The 22,026-nt window shown below is 43.8% G+C and overlaps 1 protein-coding gene across 1 annotated transcript in view; it reads left to right on the top strand.

Annotated features, from left to right (window-relative positions):
- The window catches only part of SHC2 (SHC adaptor protein 2), a 44,297-nt gene extending 33,507 nt beyond the window's left edge, over positions 1 to 10,790 (top strand). Inside the window, exons 10-13 of the mRNA XM_088149892.1 lie at positions 3,529 to 3,595; positions 6,380 to 6,535; positions 9,570 to 9,877; positions 9,961 to 10,790. Coding sequence (XP_088006018.1) covers positions 3,529 to 3,595; positions 6,380 to 6,535; positions 9,570 to 9,877; positions 9,961 to 9,972 — 543 coding nt within the window. The 3' untranslated portion in view covers positions 9,973 to 10,790. The remainder of the gene's footprint in view (positions 1 to 3,528; positions 3,596 to 6,379; positions 6,536 to 9,569; positions 9,878 to 9,960) is intronic.
- Positions 10,791 to 22,026: the final 11,236 nt, after the last annotated feature.

The following is a 22,026-nucleotide window of genomic DNA, read 5'->3' as shown; positions in this document are numbered from 1 at the left end:
TTCTTCTTCTAACGGCGAACTAAAAATATCACAGTAGGAAACTGCCGTTCAATGAATCCGAATGCAGTTCCCGGTTAGAAAACCCGGTGTTTCCCGAGATAATGCAGTTCCTGCAAGAGGAACTACAACTTCCAGCATCCCTAGGCAGCAGGGAAGGGATGGAAGTTGTAGTCCAGTGCTACAGGGGAACCCCAAATTGGCAGAGGCTGTGCCAGTCCTGGCCATGAACAATTTTCTTCTGGGTTATGAACTGATTTCTTCCCCAGTGAGAAGGGTAGCGGGTTGAAACTATAGGCAAACAATTTCTCTGCCCTTGTGATACAGTCCTTTTGGTCGAGATCTGGACTCAGCAGGAGCCTTTGCTCCTGAGAATGTGCAGAGCATTAAAAACCATGAGTAATTCGGTCACAATGGGTCCCATTCCAAACGATAAGTGGTGATGGCATAGTTTGAATGCCAAGTAGAGGCTTAGCCCAGCTGTGTCAATGAATGCAAGCAGACGTTAATTATATCTGGAGTAAAAGATAGACTTATTGAGAAATACAGAGTGCAGGAAAGCTTCCTGTGCATCTAAATGACGTCTTGAAGACAAAGATGAGAGAGAGAAAGAGAAAGAGGAAGCTCCCTAGTTTCTTAATCATGAGACTCATTTTACTAACAGCAGGCTGGGGGAGAGGAAGGCATAGGAACAGGGTGTAAAAAACCTTCAAAACATGTCTTGTTGGTCAAAACATCTCATGGGTGCAAAGAGAAGATGTAATCCCCCCATATCTTTCTGTGGCCAACTCAACTTGGATCTGATAATATTCACATACATTCTGGTTTCTGACTCAGTCTGTTTCCTGGATTTGCAGAATCCATGACAGCATGAACTAATTAAATTGGGTTCATGTAACCTGCTAAGCTTCAAACCAACTGATGTGGCAATCTAAACATTAAACGACCTTAGCCGCTTGTGTGAATGCATCTTCTAGGTCTGCAACTGGCTTGGTTAAATATACAAACCCAACCAAGATAAGATTCATAGATCAAGACAAACACCCTTTAAGTCTGGAAACTTTCCTTAACACATTCAAAATTTACCGGGAGAGTAGCTAAACTGTGTTCTGACAGGATGAGTAATAAAGACTGCTCATTGGGGAAAAAAACATCTGTTTTCCAGGACATCTGGAAGACCCCAAATTGGGGAAAAGGCTGGAGTATGAAAAGAGTCATTTGAATGGTGCCCCATTTGTGAAAATCTGGCATGCCTAGCATTTAATATTGCTATCTTTTCATGCCGTGCCTCTGATTTTTATTTGCTTTGATTCAGTACCTCCTTTCACTGTTTTGGTGGTCTTTCTGTTCTATTCTGCTCTATGAATTGCTTTAAGTTCTGTTTTGGGAATTGTTCTAACGGTATGCGCTACTAAGCAGTACCAGAGTATATTAAACAAGCAAACCAAAAAATAAATGTAATCTAGTAGCGAAGCATCTACTTTTGGGGAGCTTCAAGCAATATTTGAAGCAGAAGGGCCCTTGTTCTCGTTTCCAAGCATATAGGCATTCAAAGGTAGAATCCCAGGGTTGGAAGGATACTTAGAGGTCCTGTAGCCCAACCTCGCTCAGTGCAGGATCTGCTAGAGCATCTTCATTAGATGACCATCCATGTAGAGTGGCTCTGATTCTGAAAGTTTCTTTAATTGCTTTCCTACAACATAGTTAACCTGGATACTGAACTTCTGGATTTGCTGAATATGTTGAACAAGAAACTGAGGGACGATCTATGCCAGAAGTGTGAAATCCATGGAAATAATCATGTCTGGGTTGGAGCTTCTGGTCATCCAAGTGCTGATAATACTCTGCTATACCTTTTGTTGGAGCTCAGGGTTGGATGTCATGAGAACCTGGGCGCCTTTGGATTTTAAAGGGATGGAACATTGAACAAAATGCAGATAAGATATTGTTGGCCCAGGTGGTAGGTTCTCCTTCGCTGGAGGTGTTTAAGCAGAGCCTGGATGGTCCTCTGTTGGGGATGCTGAAGCACTGGACAGGGATTGAGATAGATGATCTCAAAAGTCCCTTCCAGCACTTCAGTTCTATGATTCTATGATCAGGAATAACTTCCTAACAGTAAGAGCTATGGACCAATGGAATGGAGGCCTTGGTAAGTGGTGGGCTCTCCTTCACTGAAGGTGTTGAACCAGAGGCTGGATGGTCATCTGTTGGAATTGCCATAGAGGTGGATTTCTGCAGTGGGTGAGAGTTTGGACTAGATGGTCTTTCAGGTCCCTTCCAACCCTTCCATTCCAGGATTCTGAAATTACAAGGAAATAGACTTCAGCTGGACCTCATGAGTCATTTCCTAGTTGTGTAGCAAGGGAACGGACTGCTTCATGAGGTGGTGGGCTCTCCTTCACTTGAGATATTCAAACGGAGGCTGGATGTCCATCTGTCAGGATCACTGGAGTAATGGATTCTTGCAAGGTGTGGGAGGTTGGGCTAGAAGATCTTGAAGTCCCTTCCAACCCTTATATTCTATGATTCTGTGTTTACTATCTTAGGTTCAAGTTACTTACAGGACTGCCCACTTCCATATTATACCCTAACATCATCAGCTGAGCATCTTCTGTGGGACCAAGCATGGATATGGAGACTGCCAACAAATTGGCTTTTCCTGGGGTGGGAACATCTGCCCTGAGCCATTAAGAGAGTAGATGTCATATAAAACATTTAAATAAAATGAAATAACCAAGTGGCCTGGGTTCACACAACATGCTAAGAAACACGTACACAATCATAACCAAGATTAATGCTAACCACACTTAGTATGATGGGCAGTGACTAGGACTTTTCCTGACCTAGTGAAGTGCATTGCATGGAAAAAACCTTGCAACTTTTTCTTGTTTCTACAGTTTTAGTGGCAATTCTTCTCCTTCCTTCTTCCTTCCCTCCCCCCGAATTGCTAAAAGGTGACAGGAGGCATTTGCTTAACAATATAGGTAGTTCTTGTTTAGCAACTGCCTCATTTAGTGATGATTTGCAGTTACTACGGTGATGAAAAAGTACCTTTATGACCAATCCTTTCATTTATGGCCTTCGCAGGTCTGTAAAGCAAAAGAAAGCTGAAGTAAGATCATAAGCCCAGTCGCGGTTTCACTTAGCCACTGCTTTGCTTAATGACTGAGTTGCTGGTTACAGCGGTGGTTGCTAAATCAGGACTACTTGTAAAGGGAAAAATATGATGCTCTGCGTGGAAGGGCCAATTCATAAGTCATGTCTGGATAATGTTCTGCGCGATGAATTGCCACTTCCCTGCAGCCACGTATTCTGCCACGGTCCTGCTTAATTGTGTTGACTGAGCACATCACAGCTAAGCTGTTGGCCGTCTCCGCATTCTGTGGCTGTGGGTTCCATAACTTTCCCCATAAATACGTCTTTTGCTTACCATCATGCTAATCATGAAGATTGTCTCGTGAAAAAGCAACGTCTAACCCTTGCTCCTGTCAGCCAGTGTAATTCCTTTTTTCCCAACCTTCTGTCCCACAGGTTGGATCTTCTGCCAGAAGGGACCCCAGCAGCCACTCAGACTTGAACTGGGATGCTGATCTTTCTGGTAATCACTACATTTATGATGCTAAGAGATATCTGGCACAATGTGAATTAGGTGGGATATGAAGTTCTAAAAACAAAAAATCAAGTGGAGTCCTTGGGGTTCTCTGAGCTTGGTTGTTTTCTTGCAAACATTTCATTACCCAGCTAGGTAATGAACATCTTCAGTGCTAAAATGGGCTGGCGTTTGCTCTCTGTTTATATACTGTGGCATGCCCTGCCCTTCAGTTTTGTTTTGTTTTATTTTTTTCCTCCAGTAGTTCCTTGATTAGGGTATTGTTTACTGTTTACCGACCTAACCAAATACACCCAGATCAAAATACCCAGAATCATGGACCTCATCAGCCTCTGCCTCACTGCCTATTTTCAGTTTGATGGACAAATATACCAACAAATCAGAGGCACACCCGTGGGATCACCACTGTCAGGATTCATAGCAGAGATTGTAATGCAATGCCTAGAAGCTACAGCACTTCCACGCATACAACCCAAAGTATGGATCTGGCATGTAGACGACCCCTTTGTTATAATAAAAAAAAACTAGAGAAGACACATGAAACCATCAACCACATCTTCAAAGAAATAAAATTCACCAGAGAGGAAGAAAACAACAACACAGTACCCTTCCTGGATAGCAGAGGAAACAACAGCAAATTAGAAACCCAAGTCTATCAAAAAACAGCTCACACTAACCAAGGGCTCCATTACCAAAGTAACAACCAACCTCCCATAAGAGGAGCTGTGTAAAAACATTATTCAAATGAGCACAAATGCACTGCAGCAACCCAGAACAGCAGAAAAAGGAAACACCATCTTCAACATCTTCCAACAAAATGGATATCCACACAACTTTATCAAAAAGGGCCTGACCCTCAACCCACTACAGCAGAACCAACACAAGCTATGGAAAGGATCACACTGCCATACATCAGATATGTCTCAGAAACTACCAACAGACTATGACAACCACATGGCATCTCCGTAGCAAACAAACCAACTAAAACCCCCCAAAACAACTTAACTAACCAAAAGACCCAGTAGCCCAAGAAGAAAAAACAGGCGTCGTCTACAACGTACAGTGTAAGGACTGTAACAACCACTATGTAGGACAGACGGGCAGAAGACTGGCAGAGCGCATCCATGAACACCAACTAGCAGTCAGAAGACATGATGAAAACTCCTTAATCTCACAACACATGGACAGACTTAACCAAAGTTTCACCTGGGAAACTGTCAGCATCTTAGACCAAGCTAAATCCAAAAATGTGAGGGAATTCTTGGAAGCTTGGTATTCAGACAAGGCAGCCATCAACAGGCACATAGAGATAAACAACATCTACACACTAGAAAGGAAAACAAAAGACCAGAACATCTCCTCACCAGCAATCATCACCCAGATAAGCAGAGATTAACACCAAGATTATCACCAGACATACAATCAAGCAGTAAACAATACCCTAATCAAGGAACTACCAGAGGAAAAAACAAAACCCCCACCCCCACCAACACTGGCAGGGCATGCCACAGTATATAAACACAGAGCAAACCCCATCCCATTCTACCACTGAAGATGTTACCTAGCCAGGTAACAAGATGTTTGCAAGAAACCACCAAGCTCAGAGAACCCCAAGGACTCCACAGTTCAACCCTGAGCTACACATATTCGCTTCTATTGGTAAAAAAATCAAGTACTGTGTTTTTCTAATGGCTAGGAGAGAGCACCTTTGTGATCTTGGCTGATCTCCAAAAGTTAAATAGGGTTGGAGCTGGTCAGTACTTGGATGGGAGACCACTAAAAAATCCCAGGTTAGATTAGGAAATTAAAAAAAAAATCTCCCAGAAGAAGCCAGCCCTTTCCTTGGAAACCAAACACGTCTCTATGAAATCAGCCAAAGTTTCACTTGAAGGTGATTTTTCCTTTTCATTTCTCAATGAACCTGCATTCCCCATCTAGTGTCCACAATTGCTGGCTGTGGAAATCTTGGGGTTGCAGCCCAAAGACATCCAGAAGACACCCCTTTGGGAAAAGCTGCAATAAAAAGTTGCAGTGTCAAATGTTCCTCTTCAGCCTTCTATCAGCCCAGCTTTTTTCTCCCTTCCCATCTGTTGTTGGTGGAGATGTCAGGTCTCCAGTCTACTTTTGACTGTTTTTTTCTCCAACTGTTCAGCTTTCCTTTATTCCTGGTCTCCCTCCTACTTGCTTGCCTTAGTGGTGCAGTTTTGGCTTTAAAAAACCGGGTTGGCAACCATAGGCTGAGCATCAGGAACAGGCAGAACCTGGAGATTTTTTTGGGTTTTGTGTTTCTGCCAACCGCAGGCTACTGCAAGATGGCTTTCTCTCAGGTAGTGTTGTTTTGGACGTACAAAACAGCCCTTACGGTCCAAACTTCAGAAATTGATAGAAATAAGGAACGGGGGGAGCAATTTTGTTCATAAAAACTTAAATTCAGAATAAATTCTCAGATCGAGATGAGAACTGGAACCTTTGCTATTTGGCACTTTTTGAGATTTTGTGATGCTCCCTCCCTCTGTTCAAAAATACATTCTTGAAACAAAAAATGGTAGGAAACAGCATTATGGGGAGGAAAACTTGCAAAAATATGTGTTTTTTTTTTGGCTTCATAAAGCCAAAAATGTATGACAAATGTAAACGCAGGACTGGCTTTTTTTGAAGGTTGGAAGATGCAGACTGATCTGGGAAATGGGGCAGAAGGAATTTAAGAGCATAAATTAGGGAAAGAGAGTGAAATTAAAACAGTGGGAATAATACTGCCATTCTGTCTTGCAGGTCAGTGTTGTGATGGCTATGTCCAGGCAGACAGCAAATCTTTTGGCTCCCAAGATTATGAACAGCACATGTATGTCAACACTGAAAATCTAAACAACTGGGAGGCCAATGCTGAGAAGCTTGATGAGAGCCCCCCCAAAGACCTTTTCGATATGAGTAAGAGAGAGGGCTTAGGGGGAAAGTGGGGCAACTTTTGGACTGGAACTGGTTCTAACGTCAATGTTACATTTGCAAATGCTGTCGGTGCCAACAACAGGAGAATGCAGCTCCCGCTCTGAAAAAATGAATAATAATTTTATGAATACCACCTTCCTACTTCAAAATGATGCTCAGGTTGCATTAAGAGGAGCATCAGAAAAATAATAAGCATGAAATGTACATGGACAGGAGGTGGGGAAGAGCTGATGAGGGCAGGAAGGGAGTTTATTTTGCTGGGCAAAATTCCTAATCCAATTTAAGGGGAGAAGGGAACCCAGACTGGGTGGGGGAATTTTCAGTGGTATGATTCTATACCTAAACTCCAGCTTCTTCCCAAGTTTAAAGTCTGAAGAAACTGAGCAGTAGCTGAGAATATTTAAATGCATTTCCCTGTTGTGCGTAATTTCTCCTGGTCTGTTTGTTGAAGAGAAGGGCAGAGGGTTTGAATTGACTTCGCAAATGGGTTCAGGTAACGGAGGCTGGGAACGCACACTGGTGATCAGGAATCCAAGACGGCCAAGGTGGATTCAGCACCATGGACAGAACTAATGGATTAGGGCAGTGGGAAAAGCATTCCTGTTGTGTTCCAGCTAGGACAGGGCTGTGCAATTTCTTTTGGCACGCTGAAAAAATAAAAAATGCACCAATTTTTTAAATAGTGATTATTCAGTTACCTGGACCCATGGTTTAAGCCAGTGTTTCTCAACCTGGGCAACTTTAAGATGTGTGGACTTCAACTCCCAGAATTTTGGGAGTTGAAGTCCACACATCTTAAAGTTGCCCAGGTTGAGAAACACTGGTCTAAGCTGTGTTCCTAAGAGTGTTCCTTGGGCTCAGTTGCTGGAATGGCTGTCCTCCTTGAGATGAAGTTGCAGTTAATGGCAGAAGAAAAGCTCAATCAGATCAAAACAAGTTTCAGTCCAATCTATAGAACTGTGACAAATGAATGCTGTGCAGCCTGGAACTGAAGGCCACCAAGAGAAGGTTCAGCTGTTGGGCACCTTCGAAGGGGTCTACTCATGGGGCAGCCCTCACTCAGAAGCAGTTCTGTATCTCAAGTGGGCACTCCATCGATTGTCTGCACCCTCTGCAGTTCTTGTCCTTTAGAGCTGAGAGGAGCTCAAGGAAGAGTGTCCAAGGGATCCTTCATCAAGAAGATAAGGTCTTTCAAAAGTACTTAGCTGTTGGTAGTTTCCTAAGCAGTACTAGAGTTTCCTCTAAAGAGGAGTCCACTAGGGGAAGAATGACATCAGCTGGAAACCATCCAGACGAGGAGCTCAAACTAGTGCGCAAAATGAGCTGATCAGACAAGATATTGCATCTTCTAATACTATGTGGGAATAACCTTGGGAGACAGGGCAAAGCTAAGGGAACGGTCAGACAAAAGGCAGCTGAGCCTGCAGCAGGAATGTGGGTGGGGCAAGGGGCTCAGAAGAGACCCTCCCTAGTTTTTGGACTGTAAAGGGGATGAGGGGAGATTTGTACTTTCAGACTTGCAAGATTCTGTCAATGTAGCTTTACAAATTGGAGTTGAAGTCCACACATCTTAAAGTTGCCCAGGTTGAGAAACATTGATCTAAGCTGTGTTCCTAAAAGTGTTTCTTGGGCTCATTTGCTGGAATGGCTATCCTCCTTGAGATGAAGTTGCAGTTAATGGCAGAACCTCATCTGGCCGTGCTTCTTGTCTGGTCTACCTTGTAAGGTTGACACATCTACAATGGCCAGCATGAAGAGAGAGGTTCTCTTGGTAGCTCTGGTGCCACAAATTGTTTGTTCGTTCATGAATCCCTGATCCAGATTGAACTTAGGTTTGTGATTATATCCTGAGTATAGTTTACTGTGTTACCTCTGCGTTGGTTCTTCTGGTCTGGAGTTCAACTCCAGCTGAACACTAACTCTTCTAAGATCCCTGGTATGAAAAGAGAAGTTTTGATGCTAGCGTGCAGGTCTGTGTATGAGTAATGGCTATTCTGGCGAGTGACTTTCCTTGATTTGCCAGCAGAGAAAGGCCTTTCCCATTACCTGCTACCTGATCCTTCTCCACTGCAAATGCTAAGGCCTGAAATGGACATTTCTGGCATCGAAATATTTTATTTCTTTATTATTTCAATTTATACAGCCCCCCCCCCCCCATCTCAAACTCATGACTCCGGGAGGCTCACAGCAGTTAAAAATAATTGCTCCATTTTATTTCCTTTTGTCTCGCTACAACTTTCTGGTATGTTCTCAGTTTGATCTTTGGGTTTCTTCCTTTCCCTCCCTCCCTCCCTTTTGGCCGCTGTTTTTATTAGCTTATTTCTTGGTCGAGCTATATAATTGGCCCATTTATCAGCCTCCCAATAACTAAGGTGCCCTGGGCGATGTATAGATGAAAATGCGGTCAACACACACTTTCAGTCCTCATCATTCCAATGCAGCTGAAGCTCTGGAAACTGAACAGGCATATGGAGTGACTAGGATCCCCTTCTGGACTTTTTGCTGAAAAAATAAAACAAACTTTTGGGTTTGATGATTAGAAAGGGTAGATGATGGAAAGAAGGAAATGATGATGTAACCTTAGAGCAATGTTTCTCAACCTTGGCAACCTGAAGACGGGTGGACTTCAACTCCCAGAATTCCCCAGCCAGCTATTCAACTCCCAGAATTCTGGGAGTTGAAGTCCACCCGTCTTCAAGTTGCCGAGGTTGAGAAACACTGCCTTCGAGAGAGAAGGTAAAATATAAATGAACTTGTAACTGCTGTTAAGAAGATTGAAGTTGCTTCTTCAGAACTTTTTCTTTCTTTTCTCTCTCTTCCTTTGCATCTTTTTTCCCACTTACTACTTTTCTTTACTTTATTTTCAAAATGTGTATTGTTTTTATTCTCTTAAAACTTTCCTTTAATAAAAATGATATATATAGACCCACGCACACACATAAAATAGACATCTGGAAACAGGGATGCTGGTGGATCTAAGCCCTCCTGACGTTTCCTCTCCTCTCCCCCACCCCAGGGCCTTTTGAAGACGCTCTAAAGCATCATGAATCCATGTCAGCTTGTGGGGTGCAGAGTGGACTCCAAATCGAGGATCAGTGGCCCAGCCCGCCTAGCCGCAAGGCTCCTATCGCACCCACGGAAGATCAGCTGAAGCAGGAGCTGTGGTACCACGGCAAGATGAGCCGACGAGATGCGGAGAAATTGTTGCACACGGACGGTGACTTCTTAGTCAGGGACAGCATCACCAACCCCGGGCAGTACGTTCTGACCGGGATGCACAGCGGGCAGCCTAAACATTTGCTCCTGGTAGATCCGGAAGGAGTGGTAAGTGCGTGGAAGCCAAAGCAGGGTTTTGAGATAGCAATGGTGAGATAATGCAGCCTGATACTTTATTTCATTTGCTGTAGGAAAAGAAGTAATGCAGTGAGGATGGTTCTGTCTTGAGCCCTGGGTTTTTCAAGGAAGCTAACCTACTTTCTTGAACGCTGGGGGACCATGAAAATAAGGGTGTATGAGGCCATCACTCAAATGATTCATCATCATCATCATCATCATCATCATCATCATCATCATCATCATCATCATCATCATCTGGCCAGTTCATTCTCATGATAATCTATTGTATTCTACTTTCCTCCTGGTTTCAGCCCTACAACAGTCACCATTCCATGGCCACTGAGCACACTCAATGGTTTCTCATTTGGCTGTTTTGGGTGACCCCTTCCCTTGGTTTAATTTTCTTAAAGGTTTTTTTTCCTTTTTGCTATCTTGGGCTTTCTTCTCATCTGTTGATCCTAACTTCCTAGGCATGGACAGCGTTACTTAAAGAACAATGATACTCACTCTCCACATGTTGGAAGTAGGGGGGCATTAAAGAAAGGATGAACACTGTTTATTTTGCTTTCTATTGTTTTATCACCAAGCTTAACACGGTGGGCAAATATGGATCCCAGGTTTTTAACTAATTTGGTTGAACTGTACAGTGAAAACATGACCTTTGTATAATAGCCAGCCTGCCTGCCTGCCTGCCTGCCTGCCTGCCTGCCTGCCTGCCTGCCTGCCTGCCTTCCTTCCTTCCTTCCTTCCTTCCTTCCTTCCTTCCTTCCTTCCTTCCTTCCTTCCTTCCTTCCTTCCTTCCTTCCCCACCCTTTTTCTTCCCTCCCTCCCTCCCTCCCTCCCTCCCTGTCCCTTCCCCACCCTTTTTCCTCCCTCCCTCCCTCCTTGTCCCTCCTCCACCCTTTTTCCTCCCTCCCTCCCTCCTTCCCTGTCCCTCCTCCACCCTTTTTCCTCCCTCCCTCCCTCCTTCCCTGTCCCTCCTCCACCCTTTTTCCTCCCTCCCTCCCTCCCTCCCTCCCTCCCTCCCTCCCTTTTCCTTCCTTCCTTCCTTCTCCACCCTTTTTCCTCCCTCCCTGCCCCTTCTCCACCCTTTTTCCTCCCTCCCTCCCTCCCTCCTTGTCCGTCCTCCACCCTTTTTCCTCCCTCCCTCCCTCCCTCCCTCCTTGTCCCTTCTCCACCCTTTTTCCTCCCTCCCTCCCTCCCTCCCTCCCTCCCTCCCTCCCTCCTTCCTTCCTTCTCCCCTCCCTCCCTCCCTCGAACTGTGAGATCAAGTGAAAAATGAGCTGGCAGCATTTGTGAGCAATAAATGGGGTGGGGGGGGAGATGATTAGGGTATGCTTGGTTGATGGGCCAGTTAATATGTTGCTTTTAATTAATGCTCTGTGTAATGAATAACCTCCTTGCCGCTGGAGTGCAACATGTAAGCAAGTCTGGGAGATAAGGTCTGGCACAGTATCATAGTACAGCTCCTAAAACAATAAGTGTTGCTGTAAGAAAAGGTTGAAAATAATTGGAAAATGTGATGAAAGTGGAAAGGACCCCACTAATAGATGAAGAGGTTGTCTGGTGCCCCTCTGCATGCTTCATCACTCAGTGCTTATAATCAGGCTGTGTAACGTTGGGTAATTTTTACTCATTTCTGCATTGGATGCAGAAATCCATGGGGAACAGGTTGTATATTTTAGAGAACCTTTCCTCAGAATGAATGAATGAATGAATGAATGAATGAATGAATGAATGAATGAATGAAATATATATATATATATATATATATATATATATATATATATAATAAATAAGGTGGTGCTGGAACACTCATTTCCCAGAACCTGCAAGATACATTATCATCTGTTTGTTCTGTTTATCCCATTGGCTCACGTAAGTCTTGATTCTGATAAGGAAGTTAAATGCAGCAGCTTTGTATTCCTGTTTTTCACCATTATTTCCCCAGGTGAGGACAAAAGATGCCTTGTTTGAAAGCATCAGCCACCTCATAAATTACCACCTGCAAAACGAACAGCCAATTGTGGCTGCCGAGAGCGAACTCCACCTGCGGCAGGTGGTGAGGTGGAAGCCGTGATGCCGTGGTAGGCACCTGCGGTTTTTATCGTGCACCAGGGACATTGGGAGAAGCAAAGGTATTGTAATGGTCTGCGAGAATGGTCTTGGGAGGCAGAAGGAGGAAGAGCCGCAGCCTAGGCAACGGTCAGATAAGAGACGTCTCAGCCCGCAGCAGGAATGGGGACGTGGGAAGCATCTCAGAAGGGACCGTCCCTAGTTCTCTGGAAAGTCAAGGCAAGGGAGGGGAGAAGTGCTTTCAGACTTGCAAGATACTGCTACTGTAACCTTACCATAAAGGTAGTGTTAGGACTCATGGTTGGTGCTTCTTGTCTGGACTACCTTGAAGGGCTGACATCAATCTTGCAAGTCTCAAGCTAGGTCTAGGTCCCTCATATCTTCCACTAATAGGTAGGTCGGTATATAGATAGATGACAGATGGATGTTTTGGGCAGGGGGTACACTTCCAAATGAAAGTCAGGGGCATCTGTGGGGAGTGGTCCAAAAAGTCAAGTTGGTGGCTGCTCAGGTGGTGAGAAACCTGGGAAGAAGTGTTTCAAATCTGCCTTAATGAGCTCGCTGTAAATCAGTGTTTCTTAACCTTGGCAACTTGAAGATGTGTGGACTTCAACTCCCAGAATTCTGGGAATTGAAGTCCACACATCTTCAAGTTGCCAGAGTTGAGAAACACTGCTATAAATGAAGGTGGGAAAGTCCTCTGATTGTTTCTAAGATTCTGTATTTACCCCAAGACTAGCATCAAAGATTCCTTCTCAAAGTCTGTATCTCTCTCTCTCTCTCTCTCTCTCTCCTCCCCCTCCCTCCCTCCCTCCCTCTTTCTTTCTTCCTTCCTTCCTTCCTTCCTTCCTTCCTTCCTTCCTTCCTTCCTTCCTTCCTCCTTCCTCCTTCCTTCCTTCCTTCCTTCCTTCCTTCCTTCCTTCCTTCCTTCCTTCCTTCCTTCCTTCCTTCCTTCCTTCCTTCCTTCCTCCCTCCCTCCCTCCCTCCCTTTTCCTTCCTTCCTTCCTTCCTTCCTTCCTTCCTTCCTTCCTTCCTTCCTTCCTTCCTTCCTTCCTTCCTTCCTTCCTTCCTTCCTTCCTTCCTCCCTCCCTCCCTCCCTCCCTCCCTCTTTCTTTCTTTCTTTCTTTCTTTCTTTCTTTCTTTCTTTCTTTCTTTCTTTCTTTCTTTCTTTCTTTCTCTTTGACTTAGTCACCATTGGAACCTAACTGACTCTTCCTTCCTTCACTTTGCCCAGCTGCAAACTGTAAATTTGAAATTGCTATGTCTATCTGGTTTTATTTCCCTATGTTTTCAGAGGGTGGGGGGAAATGACCCAAGTCTACCCCCTAAAATGGATTGTAGAAAGATTGTGTAATTCAAAAATAAACGAATATTATAGACAACCCAAAAGTTAAATGAAGGACAAGTGAAAAATAACATACTCACCTCTCTTCCTTTTCCTTCTTAGGAACCTGTCCCTCTGACTTGAGATAAACACTGGATGTTTTTGACAGTTTTTTGAACTGGAGGCCAGCAAGGCCATTGAGAGCTTTGCAGGGACTTCAGACTTTCCAGCAAAAGACTTGGCTCTCTGAGAAAAGCCACAGCAAGTTCCACTAACTCTTTCCTGTCCTCACTTGATCTTCTCTGAGCTGTTTTCCAATGCTACTGCTTCCTTGCCTGCCCCAGTTTTTCCAATGGTGGTGGAAAACTGAGGAGAGATGGAGTGGCCTACCTGGCAAGATGGGCGTGCAAGCGATTATTAGCAAACGATGTACCGGCTTTTTAGAAAATGCTGCAAGGTTTGCTGGTTGCTTTTAGGAATACAACCTCCCCCCTCCAAACCCACAAGAGATGATGCGTGGGTGAGTGAGTGGGAAGAAGAAAGAATTGCAGAAGAAAAACAGGGCTCCTTCTTCCAACTATAATCCAATTTTTATATGAGAACTAAAAAGCGATTGTGGAGGGCATTATGGGTGCCTGCTTCCATTCAACGTTGGGAACTTTGACAGGGCTTTTTCTGATAATTCAGTTTCCCCAAACAAAACCAGGAGTTTATAATTAAATCAAGCTTCTCCTGTCCCCCCCCCCCATTTTTTTTTTATTTGGTTTTGCTCATGCACCAAGGCCAGTTGCAAAGAAGATGCTCCACAAACAGCCCTGGGGTTGTGCCCCCTTCCACCCTGCTCTGCGGCTTTTCATCTCTTAATTCTGCACATTGCAATTCTAGGACTTTGGCTTGGTGAGAGGACGCACTACGGCTGCCACTTCTCCCACCTGTGTTTCGGAGAGGCACTGAAGTTCATTCAGGGGTCCTCTCTCAGCCTTGCGAGGTAGTCCAGACAGGAAGCACGCCCAGATGAACTAATTCTACTTTATTGTAAGGTTACGTGAACAGAATCTTGCAAGTCTGAAAGTATCTCTCTCCTTGCTAACCTTTACAGCCCAAGAAACTAGGAAAGGTCCCTTCTGAGACGTTTGCCACATCCCCATTCTTTCTGCGGGCTCAGCTGACGCTTATCTAACCGCTGCCTAGCCTGCGGCTCTTCCCCCTGTCTTCCAAGGCCATTCCCACACACCATTACATCCCCAAACTCTTCAGCTCATCAACCCCTTCATGAAGCTTCCGATTGTTCATTGACCCCCAAACATTTATTATATGAAAACAATTTAATAAATACTACTTTAACTAATAGTACTACAAAGACCCCAGCCATTTATTGACCGCTTGGATAGTCCCATCGACCCTGGGGAGGGGTCAATATTGACCACTTGGGGGAACCCCAATTTAAATGGATGGATATTTGTTGATTGCAGCTTCTTTGCCTGGGAGAGATTATTCAAAACCTGCCCGAACCTCTGATTAAGAGCTCTCAATTGGGAGGGTGAGCTGGGAGGAATTCCCAGAGAGGCCAGTAGGGGGCGCTGTGTTGCCAGAACAGTCTTTTTTGACAATTTTAAGTACTCTGCATTAAGTAAAAGTACCTTTTAAATGAATATAGTCTTTGCTTCTTTAAGGTTTTATTTTCCCTCTTTGGGAGATTCCCCTCCCTCTTCCAGCTGAACATCCAGAGAATTTTTAGCACGTATATACGACCTATGCTATAATCATGCAATTATCTAGGAAAGCATTGTAGGACCAAAAAGCACTGTTTTAATTATGTCTTAATTCAGTGCACGAATGTTTAATGTGGCCCCAAATCTTTTAAAAACCTTTTTGGTATTTAATATTTTGTATATAGGTATATAGAGCCTCCCTTCTCCAAAAAACTTAACCCGCAAAGATTTTTTTTTAAAAAAACGAATGAACAACCCAAACTGTAGAGTTAAAATACTCCGTCTGCAATGCTATACGCAGTTACTCTGAGACGTAAATGCACATAGAACATAATGGGGATTTCTTTTGATTAGGCTTGGATTAGGCTAGGTTGGTTAGGACTCTAAGCTCAAAAATTCAAAACTGCTTTCCTGGGATTGCAACAGGCTATTTCTGTTCATTAATTTAATGGACAAATAAACAAGAATGACTTGCAAAAAGAAACAATGCTTCATTTCCTGAAACCTTTTGTGGTCAGGGGAATCAAACTTGTTATTTATTATTATTACTTTTTGGCATCTGAGGCCTGCAAAAGGCAGGGCAATGATACATTGTCTGAATTCTTGGTCTAATTTTACAGGTAGTCCTCGACTTATGACCACAATTGGGACTGGCACTTCCATCGCTAAACGATGTGGCCATTAAGTGAGTCACACCTGATTTTATGACCTTTTTTGCCATGGTTGTAAACGAATCCACCTTCCCCCATTGACTTTGCTTCTCAAAAGCCGGCTGGGAAGGTTGCAAATGGTGATCATGTGCCTGCAGGGACACTGCAATGATCGTAAGTGTGAGGACCAGTCAGATGTCACCTTTTTCAGCACTGTCATAACTTCAAATGGTCGCTAAACAAATGGTTATAAGTTGAGGACTACCTGTATGGTATGGGTGTGGGTTTTAAAGCAAAATGAATACAATAATCCTAGCGAAAGTCTTTGTTTCTTATTTCAGAGTTTAAAAAACAGGGTAATTATATGGCCAAACTTTGGCATATTGTTGTCCAATTTCCACTTCATAGAAGCCTAGGACTGGAAGGGACCTTAAAGGTGTCCTAGTCCAACCCCCTGCCTTGGACAGGAATCCTCAGACCATCTTGTAGGAATGGCTGTCCACTTTTTTCTTGAAATCCTGCAGCGATGGAGCCCCCGTGGCTCCAGGAGGCAGGCTGTTCCTCTGCTTCATAGCTCTCAGAGTCAGGAAACGTTTGGATCTCCTTCTGTAAAGCTTCCACCCATTTGTCCTTGTCCTATCCATGGGCACAATGGAGAATAAATCTACCCCTTCAGCCCTGGGATAGCCCTTCAAGGATTGGAAGAGTGCCATCATGTCTCCCTTCAGCTTCCTCTTCTTTAGGCTAAATGTACCCATTTCTTTTAACTGGTATCGTCTGCATATCTGAGGTTGTTGATGTTTCTCCCTGCAGTCTTAATTCCGGCTTGTGATTCTTCCAGCCTGGCATTTCTCATGATGTACTCTGCATATAGGTTAAATAAGCAGGGTGACAGTATACAGCCTTGTCGTACTCCTTTCCCTATTTTGAACCAATCGGTTGTTCCGTGACCGGTTCTAACTGTTGCTTCTTGGCCCGCATACAGATTTCTCAGGAGACAGGTAAGGTGGTCTGGTACTCCCATCACTTTAAGGATTTGCCAGAGTTTGTTGTGATCCACACAATCAAAGGCTTTTGCATAGTCAATGAAGCAGAAATAGATGTTTTTCTGGAACTCTCATGGTCTCTCCATGATCCAGCGAATGTTGGCAATTTGATCTCTAGTTCCTCTGCCTCTTCGAAACCCAGCTTGTACATCTGGTAGTTCTCGGTTCACGTACTGCTGAAGCCTAGCTTGTAGGATTTTGAGCATAACCTTGCTGGCATGTGAAATGAGCGCAATTGTATGATAGTTTGAGCATTCTTTGGCATTGCCCTTCTTTGGAATTGGAACATAAACTCACCTTTTCCAATCCCGTGGCCACTGTTGGGTTTTCCAAACTTGCTGGCATATTGAATGCTATTTATACAGTATTATATAATAATCCTGTTCCAGTTTACATACAAATCAGACTTAAGGACAGACCTTGGGAATGTCCTTAAGAACCTTAACTTGTTCTTAAATTGGGGACTACCTGTATTTCGGGTTCCTTAGCGTCTTTTTTGCATTGTGGTGTGCTTATGTGCTTGATTTTTGGTGACACACAAAATTGGACCACAAGCATAGAATCATAGGGTTGAGAGGGACCTTGGAGGTCTTCTCTGAGGAGATCCTCAGACCATTCCAGATGGCTGTCCAACCTTTCTCTGAAAACTTCCAGTGGTAGAGCCTCCCTGTCCCCAGGAGGCAGGCTGGTCCGCTGCTTGATAGGTCTCAGAGTCAGGAAATTCCTCCTTATTTCAAGTTTGGATCTCCTCCTGTAAAGCTTCTACCTGTTGGTTTCCGTCTTACTTTCACGGGACATGGAGAATGATTCTGCAACTGCTCTCTGCCCACTGGGCAACTTCTGTCCTGTGACATCCTTTCATGTATTCAAAGATTGCTGAAGGAAGGGGTGTTACAGGGCAGAGGATATGGATTTATTCTTGTGGAGTCCTTGGTGCTCTCTGAGCTTGGTCGTTTGCTTGCAGATTTTTCATTACCTGACTAGGTAACATCACTGCAAAAACAACCACATTCAGAGAGCACCAAGGACCCCACAGTTCAACCCTGAGCTACAGATATTCTCTTCTACTGGATTTATTCTTGTTTGTTTCTTTATTATTTTGACTTTGATGCCACCCAACTGTAGAGGATTCTGGGTAGCTTACAGCATCAAAACAGAGCAACAAATATACATTAAAACAACACATTTACTGTACAATCCACACGGCAATAAACAGGTGGCAAATCTAGTCAATACAACATATCATTCATTTTTCCTTTGAGCATATCCTTCTTGTGTCAGTTCTGGACACCACATTTAACAAGGATTGAAAGAACTTGGCACAGGTTTGATCATGAGACTGGAAACTAAGGCCCCTGCAGATTGTTTAAAAGAACTGAACCTATTTAGTGTTGAGAAGAGAAGACCGCAGGGAGATATGATGGTTCTCTTCAATTATTTGAGAGAGTAATGCAGAAGACAGTCAAGACCTGTTCTCCATCTTTTCAGAGTGAAGAACTTGCAGTAATAAATTTAAATTACAGGCATGCAGATTCCAAGTGTAAGTTAGGAAAAAACAATTGCCAAGAAGAGAAGAGAGAGACAAAGATCTCAGGAAGGAACTTAACAAAGAGTTTCAGAAAGCTGTTAGAACAGTGTTCCTCAACCTTTGCACCTTTAAGATATGTGGACTTCAACTCCCAGAATTCCCCAGCCAGCATGGCTGGCTGGGGAATTCTGGGAGTTGAAGTCCACATATCTTAAAGGTGCGAAGGTTGAGGAACACTGTGTTAGAAGAGACAAGAAGCAATATTACAACAACATCTGTAAGACATCAAAGGTGGAAACAAGCAAAAAAACATACACACAAAATTTTCCAAAAGATCTCCAAACTCAGAACTATATTCCAGCCTTAAATTGGTATGTTAAAGGATGCTAATGGACAACTGGTAACTGACTCCAAGAAAATCAAAGATGGAGGGAGTATACTGAAATTCTATACTGTAGAGATGTCAACACCTACAAGACCTTAGAAGATATTCTCTATCTACAAGAACCTCTAGTACTAGCAAGTGAAGTAAGATTAGCACTCCAGTACTTACCAAGTCACTCCAGTCCTCTAGCAATACTACAGAAATTGATGGAAGATCTATAGCAAAAATGGCCAGCAAGAGAAGTCAAGGTTCTAACCAAGCTAGGCCAACAAATCTGGAGAACAACACAGTGGTCAACAGATTGGAAGAGGTCAATCTATATTCAAATACCAAAAAAGGAGACTTAACAGTTTGCAAACTATTGTACAATATCCTTAACCTCACGAACTAGCAACATAGTGCTTAGATGACCCAACACGGATTAGTATCCTATTCCAGGACAGGAAGACACAGTACGGACAGAACATGGTGAAAGAGACTGGCTGCAGGTCAGCAAAGGAGTGCGACAAGGCTGCATACTCTCCCCTTATTTATTCAGTATATATGCTGAATATATATTAAGGGAAGCTGGACTGGAAGAAGATAAGGGTGGTTTTAAAATTGGAGGACGAAACATCAATAACCTATGCTATGCTGATGACGCTATTTTGACAGCCAAAAATGAAAAGGACCCACAAGCGCTAGTAATGAAAGTCAAGGAGCACAGTGAAAAAAATGGGACTAAGATTAAATATAAAGAAGACCACACTAAAGACAACAGGTAGAACAGCCAGCCTTAGAATTGAAAATGAAGATATCGAAGTGGTGGAGAGTTTCTGCCGTTCTGGATCAACCATCAAGAGTCAAGGAACCAGCAGTCAAGAAATATGCTGTAGAATAACACTCGGCAGAGCAACTATGAAGGCCTTGGAAAAGATATGCAGATGCTAGGATGTGTCTGTACCTACAAAGATCAGGATTGTGCAAGCCATGGTCTTCCCAGTGATCATCTATGGAAGATCTTTTGAAGAAGCAGAATAGGCTTTTAATTTAAAAGTGCAGCTTTTGATGTGAAGAAAAAAATGCATTAGAGAAAGGGAATATGGAGAGAAGATTTATCAAGAAAGATTAGCTTGGGAGAAAATGCTTTTAAATGCATATTTAAATATGATTTTTGTGCATGAAGAAAAAGGTCACTGCAGTGAAAGGAAGCTGCTTTTTCCTCCTGATGGATTTTGATCCTAGCTCTGAATTACTCCTTAAGTCATTGTCTTCTCAGACATCATGCAACTTTCCTATTAAAAGGGAAATCCTCACTCTTTTCATGTCATCTAATTCAGTGTTTTCCAACCTTGGCCACTTTAAGATGAGTGGACTTCAACTCCCAGAATTCCCCAGCCAGCCATGCTGGCTGGGGAATTCTGGGAGTTGAAGTCCACTCATCTTAAAGTGGCCAAGGTTGGACAACACTGATCTAATTAGTTTGCCCACTGCAGCCTTGGAGTTTGGCCCCCTAGCTGTCAGAAAGCTGCCCAGTTCTGTCTTAAGACGCTACAGAACTAGAAGCTTATGGAGCATTTTATTTATTTGTTAGTTGAGTTTACATCCTACCATTCAGACAGGAGATGTCAGGCTTGCGAGGTAGCCCAGACAAGAAGCATACCCAGAATTACTGACTCTAACGTTGTTGTAAGGTTACATGAACAGAATCTTGCAAGTCTGATAGGACATCTCTCCCTCTTCACCTTTACAGTCCAAGAAACTAGGGAGGGTCCCTTTGAGACGTTTGCCACGCCCCCATTCCTTCTGCGGGCTCAGCTGACGCTTATCTGCGGCTCTTCCTCCTGTCTCCCAAGGTCATTCCCACATACCTGTCTATTTTGTGAACTAGGCCATCAGGTTAAACAATAATCTGTGATTTTTTTTGGAGTAGTGGATTTAGCAGGGTTGTGGGAATGTAGCTGCCTGTCTGAATGACCTTCTCAGTTGCATCTCTGCCCCCATCACCGGGAGCCCCTGCCACTGGAAAAGATTATGCTATTGGGCTGGAGGAAGAATCAGGGAATTCTTGAATTGGAAGGGACTTCAGAGGTCATCTATCCGAACCCCCTGCTTGGTGCAGGATTGGCTAAAGCAGTTAATCTGGCAAAAGAAGCTTGCCTTATGTCCATGTAATTACTGTTTGGAGGAAAACGAATCAGAGGTAGGATACACCATCTGCCTATCGAAGGTTAATACAGGGCAGACATCTTTGTTTCTGCATTCTCTTGACAGTCATCATTTGGGGCCTCCCCAACGGCAAGGCTGAAGCAGATTTGAGACCTGACCCCGAGTTTCCTTACAGCCACAAGCTCTCCAACTCCATTTGAAGCTAGCTTAGTGTGTTGTGTGAACCTGGGCAGCATCAGATCAGGGAAAGCCACCTTCTGATGTTCTTCCTTGGCTGGGCTGTGTAGTTTCTCATTAATTTAGGCCAGTGTTTCTCAACCTTGGCAACTTTAAGATGGGTGGGCTTCAACTTCCAGAATTCCCCAGCCAGCAAGGCTGGCTGGGGAATTCTGGGAATTGAAGCCCACCCATCTTAAAGTTGTCAAGGTTGAGAAACACTGGTTTAGATGATAATTTCCTCCTGGTTCCCAGCCGTCTCTTTGCCTGCTTTTATGTTCACCCGCTCTGTAGTATGCCGGCCAAGATAATTGCATTGCTCTTCACTGTGGCGGTTTATAAAAAGCTGCTGGAAACATCCTCTCCACCTTCCAGAGCCTGGGAAACGTCTGCACCCAATTGCAGTGGCTTCATTACAAGACAGGGACGGCTTGGGGCTCCTGGAGCGACATTTTCTCCTATGGCTTTGGCGCGTTCGCTCCTTCGTGAAGAGGCTCTATTTACATGCCACAAAATATAATTGAGTTGGGAAAGGGAGAACGAAGACGGAAGCGGGGAAGGGGGGAGAGTTAAGTTTATGCACGCTATTTGAAAAAGCCTATTCCTCCTTTCCATCACTGCCTCCTCCCTTCCCTGCATCTCACTTCGATGTGTATCAGTGCAAGCTTCAGAACTACCAAGAGATTTTTTGCCAGCAGGTAATAAACCTGATATTGCAATTTCTCAGTTACCCTTTCCATATATATATATATATATATATATATATATATATATCATTTTCTCCTATGGCTTTGGCACGTTCTCTCTCTCTCTCTCTCTCTCTCTCTCTCTCTCTCTCTCTATATATATATATATATATAGAGAGAGAGAGAGAGAGATGCAATTTTTTCTCCCTCCCCATCTTCCTCCGTTCCCTGTTGTTATTATTGCCCTCTGGGGCTCTGTTTCTAGAACAGACTCCACTTGGTTACCAAATTAACCCATTTTTCCGGCTCTGCACAATACTGCGAACGATCAGCTGACCAAACGGACCGGGCCTGCAGAGTATGTGA

This window comes from Python bivittatus, unplaced genomic scaffold (genome assembly GCF_059951505.1).
Source record: "Python bivittatus isolate LINGU-HERP-01145 unplaced genomic scaffold, Pbiv_v1 ctg000580_np1212, whole genome shotgun sequence".
Lineage (NCBI taxonomy): Eukaryota > Metazoa > Chordata > Lepidosauria > Squamata > Pythonidae > Python > Python bivittatus.
This window is presented reverse-complemented; position numbering and strand designations above follow the sequence as displayed.